The sequence below is a fragment of the Abramis brama genome, assembly GCF_963993115.1.
Source record: "Abramis brama genome assembly, chromosome: 18".
In the NCBI taxonomy this organism is placed as follows: domain Eukaryota; kingdom Metazoa; phylum Chordata; class Actinopteri; order Cypriniformes; family Leuciscidae; genus Abramis; species Abramis brama.
In genome coordinates, this window is record NC_139980.1 from 34,875,238 (window position 1) to 34,890,124 (window position 14,887).

At 37.9% G+C, this 14,887-nt stretch overlaps 1 protein-coding gene across 2 annotated transcripts; it reads left to right on the plus strand.

The window, feature by feature from the left end:
• Positions 1 to 916: 916 nt before the first annotated feature.
• On the plus strand, positions 917 to 12,204 carry armh4 (armadillo like helical domain containing 4). Of its 2 annotated transcripts, none has more exons than XM_084091577.1 (8): positions 917 to 1,062; positions 2,762 to 3,271; positions 4,754 to 5,038; positions 6,004 to 6,075; positions 6,162 to 6,305; positions 6,386 to 6,417; positions 8,291 to 8,425; positions 11,171 to 12,204. In XM_084091577.1, the coding sequence occupies exons 2-8, from the start codon at positions 2,839 to 2,841 to the stop codon at positions 11,240 to 11,242; spliced, it is 1,173 nt and encodes a 390-aa protein (XP_083947703.1). In that variant the 5' UTR covers positions 917 to 1,062; positions 2,762 to 2,838; the 3' UTR covers positions 11,243 to 12,204. The 2 variants fall into 2 exon arrangements, with proteins under 2 accessions (XP_083947703.1, XP_083947704.1); XM_084091578.1 differs by having other exon boundaries at positions 925 to 1,062; positions 2,727 to 3,271; positions 11,171 to 11,385.
• The last annotated feature ends 2,683 nt before the right edge of the window (positions 12,205 to 14,887 follow it).

The following is a 14,887-nucleotide window of genomic DNA, read 5'->3' on the forward strand; positions in this document are numbered from 1 at the left end:
AGTGTGAGTAGGAGCTGTCCATGAGCTGGAGCAGGAGCAACTTTATGACTCTCTATGGGCTTCTCCCTTGACTTTATCGGACTTTATGCCTCCACGTCCCCCCCGATTGACTGCGAGCTTCTCCTCTTGTCTATATGGTAATTTCCAGAGAGTCGCATGGTTATGACGCAATCGTTAGCCTATTTTTACAAAAACTGCTTCTACGGGGCCATAACGTAAGATACAAGGTAAAGGAGCCTTTTATACATTGTCATGTTTCTTTAGAAATAAACAATGGACAAATAGAGTCTTAAAACGCCTCAGATGTAAAGTTATTCGTTGTCAAAGTGACGGCCCCGGGGGTGGTACGGAATTCGAGCGCTGGATTGACCCCCTGGAAGTTACGGTGGCTGACAGGAAGTGATGTCATCGTCTGAGACAGCAGAGAGTAGCCAGTTAAGCAATGAGGTTTCTTTACAAAGAAGATAAATTAAGAAATTAGGTTTACTTAATCATTCAGTAAAACGATATGTTATTGCGAATATTATTGTTACTTTATATTATTGTCATCATTGTGTCAGTGTTTTATTCGCTGACTTAAGCTAGCTTCTTTGCACGAAGAACAACATAGTGATGAAACGCGTTTGTCCGTTTAGGGCCACTGTAGAAACATGTCGCTGTAAGGGGACCCGCGGTGTGTGTAGAGAGAAATGCCTCTTTCTAAGCTAATAAAAACATAACGGTTCATTATGTAAGGTCTTGATACACCACTGAAAACATAGTTATGTATGTAATATTGCATTTCTGTCAACAGATCCTCCTAAATATTACACAATGCACCTTTAAAAAATAACTAGAGCGTTAATTATTGAAGTTTCCCGCGCTGTCAGTGAGCTGGCTTTAGTCGACTGCGCAGATGCAGACGAGATTCAGATTCAGAGGAAACTTCAGTGTGGCATGAGCTGACGCAGACGGAGGAATAACGGCAACGAGCGCTTATAATGCCTCTTAAGAGCGGGAACGGGTGACTGGAACACTGCGCGTGCACTGGACATGAGCCTGATCCGCGTTCACACACAGCAGGTGAGGATCTGCGTCATTACTGTGATGATGTGCCATTGTGTTTGTTTACTTCATATTAAAGTTGTCCAGAAGAGCAGTCAGTGTTCGCATGCTGTAATGCACGTGACGCGGTAGAACCAGAATCTGACCATTGCGCATTCACATATGGAGAGAAATTACGCAGCATATTATAATAGTGCCCGACTCAGACATATGAGGTGTTCAGTGACAGAGACAATGTAATGCATTAATGCATGCAATTACAGTACGCATGTTATAGCATATTATATACATTCACGCATTTGATTTATGATCAATAAACATAACTGCATGGAAACCTAATGGATGATACAGTAGGACGCATTGTCTCCGTGCTATTTTTAGACACTGGCAGAGAATTGCAGTAGTGTGTGTGTGTGTGTGTGTGTCAAGTTACTGCTGCAGAAAGAGCGAGGAAATGTAGACCAGGACAAAATGGGTGGTTAAACTAGCAGCACAAAACAATAAAATCTTGAATATACATCCAACAATTCTAGAGATTAATATGGTTTTTGTTGTTTATTACAGCCAATGCTGATCATTTTTAAGTGTGATATACCAGAACCAATGTTTAATAATATTTTCTTCTTTAATACAATACATAAATAATCATTGGAATACGTCAGTAAAACATATGCATTATGAATGCATTAAATTTGAATAATTTATTTTAGCATAAATGGATGCAATTAAAACAATTTGAGCAAACTGCACATTAATTATTCGCCTGTAAATTCTATTCTTCATAAAAGCACCATTATAGACATGGCGGATTCTTTTAAAGTCTTATAAACCAATTAGGTCAACGAGTGGATCTCTGAGCTGCTGTGAGTGAGTGGAGGCGGGGCTCATTTGCATATTCATAAAACTGCGTATACTAAATGAGGCAAGGGTGTCGAGTTACATTCAAGCTATTTTAAGGCATGAAGGATTTTTTTTTTTTTTCATTTTGGTGATCAAAGATGAGTTTTAAGGGTCACAATTATTGACAACGGGGACTTTAAATAATATACCCTTAAAAATGCTTAAAAGTACCCTTAAATAGTGTCATTATTCAGATCAATGTTGATTCAGATCAGTTCAATAATGTTCAATATCTGATGAAGAAATAGTAAAGCCAATTCAGTCAGTCTGTCTAAAACCAATGCATGCCAGACTCATTCTTGTTCTAGTTTAGAAAATGGTAATAAAATATGAGTTATGAACTCAGTTGATATTTGACTGGTTTTGTCCGTCCTTCTGTTAGACTGTCTCACACATGAATTATGTTGAATATCTGTCAGCTGTTAAATTTAACTACACAATTAGATAATACCAGTTTAGCTCAGCCAATCACCAAGCAATGCTTCATGTTGTTCAGTCTGTGCGTAAAAAGAGCATTAGCAATTAAAGAAAACACACTTCAGCAAAACATGGTCAGGTCAAAGTGTCCGAATCATTTTTGCTCCCAAATTTTTATAAAAGTAGTCTCTGTATGAAGAATTTTTGGGTATGATGTGTCACAGTTTACTTTATTTTGCTATCAGGCTACATAAATGAACTATAGTGTCCTGCACACACTAGTAAAAAAATATATATATCTGGTGTCTGAATAATTTTTGGTTCGACTGTATACCGTATATGAAAATCTGTCATTTATGTCACAGCACATTGGATTCCTTCCACTTGCTCCTGTTTCTAGGAAGTGTGCTTGAGTGTTTCGGACCCGCTCACGTTTAACTTCGCCTTCGGACTCCGCGCTCGAGTGACGGATCCGCTATGTTGACTTTGCGAAGTCTCCTGTTGGTCGCGGTGTGTCTCTCCATCCGGGAGACGCTCGAGGAGTCGATGGATAAAGGAGGAGGAGATGATAAAGACACCAGGACTCACTCACTCGACTCGTTCTCCAACTCATCCTCGTTGACCATCAGCTCACAAAATCCCAAGGCAGCTCAAACGTCTGCTCCGAGAGTTACGCACGGGGAATCCGATGGGATTCACGAGGGGTTTGGCAGAGCGACGGCGAACGGAAACGAGCGAACGAGCGACACAACGGACTCTCTCCCGTGTTCTCAGACGACGTGTTCTCCGAGAACCGACACACTTCAGACTCCTTCGGACTCTCTGACCGGCGTTCCCAGCGGAGACTCGTCTGGACCGAAACTGCTGGACGCGGCCGATACCTGGACGGAACCGGTTCATCTGCGGACAGGTCAGTGATCGACACGCATTTTAACCAAGCGGAAACCTTCCGATCTCTCTCTTGAAACCAACACGGAAGTGACTTAACCCTCTGGTGCTCTACGGTCATTTTTGACCGAAAAATGATTTACTTCATCGGAATGGTACGAAACTTGGTAAAGGTTTTGGCACTTGCTGTGTGAAAAATCATGAGCATGATTCAAACAGATTAAATGGTCCTGAAAAAAAATCGTCACACTTGTGCTCCTCGCGGTCTAAAATGTGCGCATTGGAAATGAATGGAGAGGAATTTCCTCTAGTGGAAGCATTTGGTACTGCAGCCGAACACACTCTCACTGAAAGATAATTTATTGAGATATCAACCTCAAATTTGGAACACAACTTGTTTAGATTTATGGCTTTGATTTTCTCACAGTTTTTGAGTGAAACATGTTTTTGAAAAGAGATCAAACTTCAGTCTGTCGCTCTAAAGCATTCAGGATTTACCACAGTTTAAGTTTGAAATTTAATTTTCAGGTCTATGCTCAAAAAGTGAATAAATGGATTATAAATACAGCGTAAATATAATTTACTATAAAAAATCCCCTAAAAATACAAAATATTAAATAAAAAACATAATCGATCTAAAATATATTACATTCATTTAATTGAAATAAAATAATTAATTTCGGTAATTTTTGACCGACACGCGAAGAGCACCAGATTCATCAACTGGCCACTAGAGACCGGCTGCAGAAGAGACTCAATCCCATAGACCTCCATGTTAAAATGCCCAACTTTACAGCAGAATAAAACATGTTTACAGTCTGGTGCAAAAAGTGGTTTTGGTCTATACAGCTAATTTTGCCCTTCAAGACGACTGTGAGGGGGTGAATATTTTTTTAATAACTCATCCGTCTTAATTAAGCCTTAAAGCTGTGCATAATTAAGGGCGTGGCCACTTGAGTGACAGGTGGATTGCGGCTGATGTCACTACTAGCGTTTGTCTGCTGTCTGTTAGCGTCACGTCACCTCAGCTAATCCGCCTCGCTGCACATTTGCGGTAATCCGGGAGTGACGCTGCCAAGATGGCGACGGCCGGCTCCGCCCACTTTGAGCTTCAAAAACGCTCTTCAGAAACACTACGGGTGACGTCACGCACACTACGGAACGTATTTTTTTACAGTCTATGATTTTAACGTTAAACAACCCAAAGGAACAGTGTATCTGTCCATGAAGTACTTTCGTCAAAGAACAGAGCCAATAGTTGTAGTAAAAGTTCTGTTAGAGTTTAGAGTTCTGGTTCTGGGCTGAAAACATTTGCATTAGTAGAGGTTCTGAGTAGAGCAGCACTCTGAACCCCAGCGGACGCCGACGGCAGCCTAATTACGTTCTATTTTGAGTTGTACTGGAGAAAAGTGGAGCTGACTGCTAAAAGAGGCGTCTGCACGTTCATTATTAATGTTAACAGCTCTGTGTTTGATGCTCTTGGCTTTGCATTTCCCTTTTCCAGAAGAAGTGAGCGTGCTGGAGCTGGGCACCGATGCCACCATGCCATCCGAAGACCTGCCTCTGATCTTCGAGGACGTCGCATCGCCATCCGTAGTGTCCGTCACCGTGGCGCCGGCTGCCGTGACGATGGGAGACACGGAGCGAATGGTGTCCATGGATACGGAGCGAATGGTGTCCATGGATACGGTGCACAATTCCTCTGATGTCCTTATCTCAGGAACGCTGGACTGGCAGACGTCTGGAGCGAGACCCTCCGTCACAGAACCTGATGCGTCACTGGAGCGAAGTGAGAATGCTTCCAAATCATATAATAATAATAATAATAATAATATCTAGATGAGTAAAGGTTGATGGTAAAAAAAAAGCCAGGTCTGAAAGTTTAAAACAACTTTGAAGAGCTTGAAGGTTTTACTCAGAGACAGTAAAAAAATGTACTGGCATGTTTTAGCATGCTGCTAGCATGATTTAACAGATTGCTAACATGTTTTATTATATTGTTAGCATGTTGCTAACATGATTTTGCATGTGGTTATCATGATTAGCATGTTGCTAGCATTATTTAACACATTGCTAAAATGATTTTTTAACACTTTTTTAAGATGTTGCTAACATGATTTATGTTGTTAACATGATTTAACAGATTGTTAGCATGTTTTAACATGTTGCTAACATGATGTAGCACACTGCTTTCATGAATTAACATGTTGCTAACATGATTTAACACACTGCTAGTATTTTTAAGCATGTTGCTAACATGATTTAACACGGTGCTTTCATGAATTAACATGTTTCTAACGTTTTAACACATTGATAGCACGACTAAGCATGTTGCTAGCATGAATTAACATGTTGCTACATGATTTAGCACACTGCTAGTAGGAATTAACACTTTAACAGGAAATTAAACTTTGCTGGCATGAATTAACATGTAGCTAGCATGATTTAGCTTGTTGTTAGCATGTCTTAAGCTAGTTGCTAGGCTTTCCCAGTGATAGATACGTAGTGGATGTAGCTTAAATACTAATAGAGTTACTGAATTAAAGTTTTGACCCCCTCAATGTAAGTCTATAGCATTTTTAATCGTCATTTTTAGGAAAACCGTAAGTCGGATCGGTTAGAAAAGATGTAGAATAGTCAAGCCAACATAATTAAATAAAAACTAAACATTAGATTAGAAACACCTTAACATCATATCAGCTTCTACAAGATGAACGAATGTATTTTTGTAAAGCATTCTGATTGGTCCTGCAGACGATGACATCACACAGAGCTCAGTTACCCATCAGACCCTGGCGGTTGTTCACGAAGATCTGGAATCTAAAGGTTGGTGCGTGTGCGTTTAAAGCGCTAGTTTCTGACACGCTATCAGCTTCTGGCTGAGTAGCTGAACCGACATCTCTGTCTTACAGATGAGCCTGATGAAGACGAGGAGGAGGAGTCTGAGGAGGAGAGTGAAGAGGACCTGATGGAGAGCACCCTGGCTCCACACACGCGGCCGCCCTACAGCCTGATCCCCCCTCCCCCCGTCTGGGTGCAGCGGAACCAGGGCCTCGGTGAGAACACACACACAGCCATGCTAGCATGAGTCTCGTCAGGAGCTTCACTACTAACGTTCTGTGTTTGCTGTGTGCAGTGCGGAGCTGGGTGGAGCTGATCCGAGAGAAGGTGCGCATATTCACACTAGTTCATGTTTCTGAAAGAGTCTATTCTACTCACCTTGATCGAAAATACAGTTAAAACAGTGAAATATTATTACAATTTAAAATAGCTGTTTCTATATGAATTTATAGAATAGTGTAATTTCCTGTTAATTCATGTTAACAGCGTGCTAAAAGATGCTAGCTACATGCTAATTCATGTTAGCAATGTGTTAAAACATGCTAGCTACATGTTAATTCATGTTGGCAACGTGTTAAAACATGTTAACAACATGCAAATTAATTTTAATTTATGTTAACAGTGTGCTAAAACACATCAACATCCTAATTCAAGCTAGCAATGTTTTAAAACATGCTATCAACATGCTAATTCATGTTAACAGTGTGTTAAAACATGATAGCTACATGCTGATTCATACTAGCAACATGTTAAAAAATGTTAACAATATGCTAATTCATTCTGAGCAATGTTAACAATGTTGCTAAAACATGCTAGCAACATGCTAATTCATGTTAGAAACATACTAATTCATGCTAGCAATGTGTTAAAGCATGTCAGCTAAATGTTAATTCATGTTATCAATGTTTTAACAATATGCTATGTTAACAACATGCTAATTCATACTAACAATGTGTTAAAACATGCCAACAATATGTTAGCAATATGCTAATTCAATATGATTCATGTTAACAACATGTTAACAAACATGCTTATTCATGCTAGAAACATACTAATTCATGCTAGCAAAGTGCTAAAAATGTTTATTCATGTTAGAAACATGGTAAAACATGCTGGCAATATGCAATTCATGTTAGCAACAAGATAATTCATGTAAGCAATGTGCTAAAACATGGTAGCAACATGTTTAGTAATGCTAGCAAACATGTCAACAATGTTATTTCATTCTAATTATGCTAACAACATGGTAAAACATGATAACAATATTAAGTAATTGTATTTCATGCTAGCAATGTGTTAAAACATGCTAGCAACATGGTAAAACATAATATTAAGTAATTGTAATTCATGCTATCAATGTGTTTAAACATGTTTGCAACATGCTAATTCATGCTAGTAAAATGTTAAAACATGTTAGCAATATGCTAATTCATGCACGCAACATGCTAAAACATGTTAATGCATGATAGCAAAAGGTAAAATGCTAGTGACACTAAAATTTGTTAATTTATGTTGACAATGTATTAAAACAAGCTAACAATATGCTAATTCATTCTAATTTGTGCTAGCAGTGTGTTTAAACATTTTAGCAACATGCTAATTCATACTAACAATGTGTTAAAACATGCTAACAATATGTTAGTAATATGCTTATTGATTATGATTCATGTTAACAACACGCTTATTGTAATGCTAGTAACATACTTATTCATACTAGCAACATTTTAAAACATGCTGGCAATGTGCTAATTTATGGTAGCAACAAGATAATTCATGTTAACAATGTGCTAAAACATGGTAGCAACATTCTAATGCATACATGCAACGTGCTAAAACTTGTTAATTCATGTTAGCAATATGTTAAAACATGTTAACAATATGTTAATTCATTCTAATTTGTGCTTGCAATGTGTTAAAACATGTTAATTTATACTAGCAATGTGTTAAAAACAGCTAAAAACATGCTAATTCATGTAAGCAATGTGCTTTATAACAAAATGTTAAATCATGCTAGCAATGTGCTAAAACATGCTAATTAAGGAATAAACAATTTACTATATATTCACATGGACAACAGCTATTTTAAATTGTAATAATATTTCACTGTTTTTACTGTATTTTTGATCAAATAATTGCAGCTTTGGTGAGCAGAAGAGACTCTTTCAGAAACATTGAAACATGTTGATTATCCCCCTGGTAGGCTGGTTACGTGTCGGGGATGTTGGCGCCTGTTGGCATCGGGATAGCTGGTGCTCTTCTGCTGGTCGGTGCTCTTTACAGCATCAGACTGATCCATCGCAAGAGGAGAGACAGCTTCAAGCACCAGAGGAGGAAGGTACGCGGCAAAACACTGGCAAGAGTCAAGCATAACATCAAATCATGACGTCTCAGGGGCCGTCCACACGGAGACGCGTTTCACTGTATACGTATACATTTTTTATCGTATTGGCGTTTCGTCCACACGGATCCGGCGTTTTCGGAGACTGAAACCGCTATTTTTTTAAACCGGGTCCCAAGGTGGATAAATCTGAAAACGCCACCCTTGCGTTTTCGTGTGTACGGCCAATCCGTACATTTTGTGAAACGATGATGTCATCACCCCACGTGTCGACTAGTCAGACACCGCACGTAACAGCAACAACTGCGGACGATATGCTTGTATAAAAATATACTATAATGCTGCAGAAGAAGCTATAGCCTACTGAGCCTATTTTATTCTTTTATTTATTTACATATAGCTATTCTTATTTTACTTATTTATTTCTATTTTCTTCATTATATGGTGCTGGTCTGTTGTCTGATTAAGACATTTCATATTTTATAGGGATGCATTTCAAGCGAAAATAATATTCGACGATCGCTGGGAATTATTCAAAAAACGCACTAACCAGCAAACATTCCACTCCAACATTAAATTTATCTGTAGGCCTACTTGTAGCCATTAAAGAAAATGTATTTAGTTTCATATTTATGCTTAAATAATGTTATTTTTTAATTTCATCAATGTTGAAAAGTGAATGAGTAATCATAAGATATATCGGGAGACATAGGCCTAATTTTGACCCCATTAAGTTTCGTTTTGTATAAAGCCTTTCTTTAAAGTGAATTTCGTTTTGTATAAATTGTATCTTAATTTTAATCCATGTTTCATCAACGAATTGCCTGGATTTAATCAATAAGAAGCAAATAGCAGACAATCAAGACGGACGTGCCGGCGCCATATGTCTTGCATTGCTCGTGAACTGGACTCGCTGTATAAATGAACCGAAACTCAGAAATATAAATATATATATATATATAGGCCTATTTAGAAAGCTTGAAATAACTTTTAAACAACATAGAACAAAAATTCTAAATGAAAAGAAAGTTAAGAAACATATAGCTATGTAGGCTAATCCGTATCAAGTGTGCATTTCTCTAAATGTCACGGTCATAATACTGCGAAGGTGGCGAGTCAGCATCGTCAACTTCATCTTTGCAGCCACACAGATAGTTTATTAATAAACAATTAAAATATCTCCTTGCTATTTTTGACACATTCATATTTGATTACTTTTGCCGGTTCTTTGTGCAAGCTTTATGCGTCCGCTATATGTCATATTGCGTCCGTTCATATTGTTCAATATTTTCAATATAAGTTATAGGTAAAAAAAGACCTATAAAAGAAAAGAAGCAGCTACTGTGCCTAATATTATTGTATACAGTGCGCAACGGTTTATCCATAGGGTTTATGCCATTGAAAGTAGGCTATAAGAAAGATTTATGCCTTATGCGCGTGCTTCTTCTCCGCGTTTTTTGCCATCTCTGTGGCAGAATTAAAGCGCCACATACTGGACTGGCATGTATAGTACATCGTTTTGAGTCGGTTTCAGTGGTTTCGTGTGTACGCAGATATTTCTTGAGACAACGCCGTGTTTACGGATTTTTTTTTTTGAACGAGGAAAAAAAAACATCGGATAGGGAAAGCTCTGGCTTCGTGTGGATGTGGCCTCAATGTTACATAATGTACACACCAATTCTATCATTTGAGCCCTTTGAAAGCTTCAGCAGATTAGCTTGAGTAGTGATGGTTTTAATCTTGTGACTTTGTTACACATGCTAGCAGTGAATAGCTACATGCTAATTGCAATTAGCTTAGGGTTAAAACATGATAAAAACAAGTCAAAATGTGCTAGCACTGTTGTTAGCTACCATCATGCTAGCAACAGGCTAATTGTGTTAGCATCTTGATAAAACCATGCTATCAACATGGTAATCATGTTAGCATCTCGTTAAAAACATGTTAGCAACATCCTCTTCATGTTAGCATTATGCTAACAAAATGCTAATCTTGTTAACATCTTGTTAAAAACATGCTAACATCATGTTAACAACATGTTAATTGTGTTAGCATATTGTTAAAAATAATGCTAGCAACATACTAATCACGTTAGCATCTAGCTAAAAACATGCTAGCAAAATGCTAATAATGTTATCTTGTTAAAAAAATGCTTGCAGCATGCTAATCATGTTAGAATCTAGTTAAAACATGCTATCAACATGCTCATAATGTTAGCATCTTGTTAAAAACATGCTAGCAACATGTTTATCGTGTTAGAATTTTGCTAAGAGCATGCTAACAGTGTAGTTGCACACGGCGAACACCACTCACATTTTCTTCAGGAACTGTAAGAGGAGAGACAGCTTCAAACAGCAGAGGAGGAAGGTACGGGCCGCTCCATTTCTGAACACAGCCGAAACACTGGCAAGAGTGAATGAAGTCTCAATGTTGCATAATGTACAAAGCAAATCAGCAGATTAGCTTGAATAGTGATGGTTTTAATCTTGTGACTTTGCTACACATGCTAGCATTGAATAGCTACATGCTAATTGCAATTAGCTTAGGGTTAAAACATGATAAAAACAAGTCAAAATGGGCTAGCAACATGGTAATCATGTTAGCATCATGCTGGCAAAATGCAAATTGTGTTAACATCTTGTTAAAAACATGCTAGCAACATGGTAATTGTGTTATTAATCTATCATTTGAGTACTGATGGTTTTAATCTTGTGACTTTTCTTCAATGTTCATCCTCTTCAGCCGCCCAGAGAAGTGCGTAGCGGCCCGGACAACGCCATGCTACTGGCCGACAGTTCAGAGGACGAGTTCTGACCCGCTGGAAGCATCTGTGCTTCAGTCCTGATGAAAACAGCAGCATTTCACACGAGTTTCTTCAATAGCATCGACACTCTTTTGAGAAGATGTATGTAAGATGAACATTTGAACTAATCAGTATTTAATGAATAGTTTAAAATCCCTGTCAATGTTTTAAAGGATTAGTTCACTTCAGAATTAAAATGTCCTGATAATTTACTCTCCCCCACGTCATCCAAGATGTTGATGTCGAAAAGATATTAAGGTTTTTGAGGAAAACATTCCCGGATGTTTCTCCATATAGAGACTTCAATGGGGTCCAACGGGTTGAAGGTCCAGATGTGAGTTTCAGTGCAGCTTCAAAATCTCGACACGATCCAGCCGAGGAATGAGAGTCTTATCTAGACAAACCAGCGAACATTTCATAAAAATGCTAACAATGTTATTTCATTCTAATTCATGCTATCAACGTGGTAAAACATGATAATGTTGAGCAATTGTAATTCATGCTAGCAATGTGCTAAAACATGCTAGCAACATGCTAATTCATACAAGCAACATGCTAAAACATGTTAATTCATGTCAACAATGTGTTAAAACATGCTAACAACATGCTAATTCATGTTAGCAACTTGCTACAAATGCTAATTAATTTAAAGCTTTGATCACAGGAATAAATTACACTTAACTATTGTGATGATTTCAGTGTGTGGAAGGAAGAAGACGGGGTCAGACTCGTGTGTTTTATTAAAGTGTTTCAACCCGTTGGACCCCATTGAAGTCACTATAAGGAGAAAAATCCTGGAATGTTTTCCTCAAAAACCTTCATTTCTTTTCGACCGAAGAAAGAAAGACATGAACATCTTGGATGAGTAAATTATCAGGAGATTTTAATTCTGAAGTGAACTAATCCTTTAAGAAAAGCCACTCGGATGAACCGTCACTATCAATCATTCAAAACAGTTTCATGTTTACCGTACGTGTTAAAGGAACACGCCGACTTTTTGGGACTTTATCTTATTCACCGTATCCCCCAGAGTTAGATAAGTCCATACACACCCTTCTCTTCTGCATGCGTGCCGTAACTCTGTCTGACGCACCCACCGCTAGCCTAGCTTAGCACAAAGACTGGAGGTAAATGGCTCCAGCTAGCATACTGCTCCCAATAAGTGACAAAATAACGCCAACATTTTCCTATTTACATGTTGTGATTTGTATAGTCACAGCATGTATGAATAACAAGGTCACATGAGACACAGCCATCTTCTAACCGTATACATACTGGGAACTATATTCTCAGAAGGCAAAGCACTGCTACTCAGGCGGAGTGATTTACTCCAACTCTGAGCGAACTCTCTGCTCCTCACCACGGGGATTCTCAGGCGCTGCGAGCAAATCACTCCACCCAAGTTATTTAGTCTCTTATTGGGAGCAGTATGCTAGCTGGAGCCATTTACCTCCAGTCTTTGTGCTAAGCTAGGCTAGCGGTGGGTGCGTCAGACAGAGTTACGGCATGGAGAAGAGAAGGGTATGTATGGACTTATCTAACTCTGGGGGATACGGTGAATAAGATAAAGTCCCAAAAAGTCGGCGCGTTCCTTTAATTGAAAGACACATTCAAGTTTCTGCTGTAAGACGCCATCATTAGTTCAGAAACGTGTGGAAATCATATCAGATATTATTGAACACCTTGAATCATCAGAATCATGAATAAAACAGTGTTGTGATATATTAGTGCATTCATTCAAACTCAAGATTTCTGCAAGTTGTATCTATGAACTAAAATACATCACCAGGCATATTATAGTTTCAATTAGAAAATATTGCATATTAAAATGTTATCAAAATTAATAAATGTGTGTCGGGTGAAAGATCTGCTCATGTTTAAACTTACGCTCATGTGCTTCAGTTCTTATTGAAATCAGCATTTAAGACATTATAACACTTCTATATTTTATATGAATGTAAAATGGGCCTCAAGTATTTCTTTTAAATGGTGTTATTGGTTATTTCTAACTTATATTCACATTACATCATGACATGAAATTCTGTACATATAGTTGTTTTCACTGTAAATATGATTGTTATGATGCCAAATGTTGTTTTAATGACAATCAGATCTATATGAAGTCATCTACAATCTTTCAGTTCATGAATCATAAGTTCACTGCAGGCTTGTTATGCTATTTCTTAATTGCTTCTTAAAAATATTTTTTGTCAAAGTTGTGAAATATCTTTACAGTAAAAGGGTGTTCAGTGTCTTAGAGATGTACATGGAGCCATGAAGAATTAATCTGTAAATAAAAATAAAGTATTAAATCATTTACGTTTGGAGTTTATTATCTTACATACAATACATAACATAGATACACACACTCACTCACTCACTCACTCACTCACACACTCTCTCTCTCTCACACACACACACACACACGTAGAGAGAAAATAGGAGTCGGACAGATTAAAAGGATAAAGACACAATCACGACTCCTGACGATCTGATCACTCCAGTCTCTATCTCACACACACAATCTCTCTCTCTCTCTGTCTCTCTCTCTCTCACACACACACACACACACACACTCACTCACTCACTCACACACACACACTCTCTCTCACACATACTCACACACACACACACACACACACACACACACACACACACAGTCTCTCTCACACACTCTCACACACAGTCTCTCTCTCTCTCTCACACACACACACACACACACACTCTCTCTCACACTCACACAGTCTTTGTCTAGTTCTGTCTCTTGATTTTTTTATTTTTTTATTCTATTGTCAAAACTTTTGTCTTTTCTCTATTGAAGTCGTGCTGCTGATATTTCCCACAGTCCCGTCCACAATATCTGGAATATGCAGATATGATGTAGGAGCATAAATTCATAAACACTGAAAAACAATGCAGTACATTCATGAAAAGTGTGCAGTTTTCTAATGTGACGCTTCCAATACTATGACAAGTGTTTCTTGCGAATTTCTACATCAGACAGCTAGAAAACATGGTCTCAGTGATGAAATCAGCAGATCTTCATAGAAAACATCACAGAAAAACAAAACAATTAATTATGCAATGCATATGAATCAGATGTATGAGATCAGTGAATGTAATAGTGAAACTCTGAAGGGCACATGACAGTTAAAACATTACAGCAAGTTCTGGTGATTTTGCATGTTCACATTTTATATTATATTTATATTGTTAATGTAACTATGAACTGCAAATAATCTATATAAGACTCATTTAAATGACACAGAAGTTTCTCTTAATTATCTTTTAATAATGTGGCCTTCTGTCAGTTTGGTTTAGTGTTTCTGTGAATGTTTAGATACTCTGCATGAAGTAAAATGCTTTATAAAGCTAGTTTGGATGTTTATTTGAGGTGTTTGTGTGTAAATATTCCACTTCATCCAGCGCTTTTTTGTTCTACGTGTTCTAAAGCATCGCGTTATTGTTTTACAGCGTGATAAAAAAGCGAGTGAGTGAACTGTCCAAATGATTCAGACTGAATCGCGAACCGAGTATTCACATACTTTCCCGTCAGCAACTCTTTGATCTAAAACATTTACTTGAAGGTCTCCTGAGATTTTTAATATTATTTTAAAATTGTTAATTTATTATTAATTTTACGGTTTTAATTATTA

Coding starts and splice junctions, on each gene's coding strand:
- armh4 (XM_084091577.1), top strand. CDS start 2,839: ATGTTGACTTTGCGAAGTCTCCTGTTGGTCGCGGTGTGTCTCTCCATC. Junction 3,272..4,753: donor ACCGGTTCATCTGCGGACAG/GTCAGTGATCGA, acceptor TCCCTTTTCCAG/AAGAAGTGAGCGTGCTGGAG. Junction 6,418..8,290: donor TGGAGCTGATCCGAGAGAAG/GTGCGCATATTC, acceptor TCCCCCTGGTAG/GCTGGTTACGTGTCGGGGAT.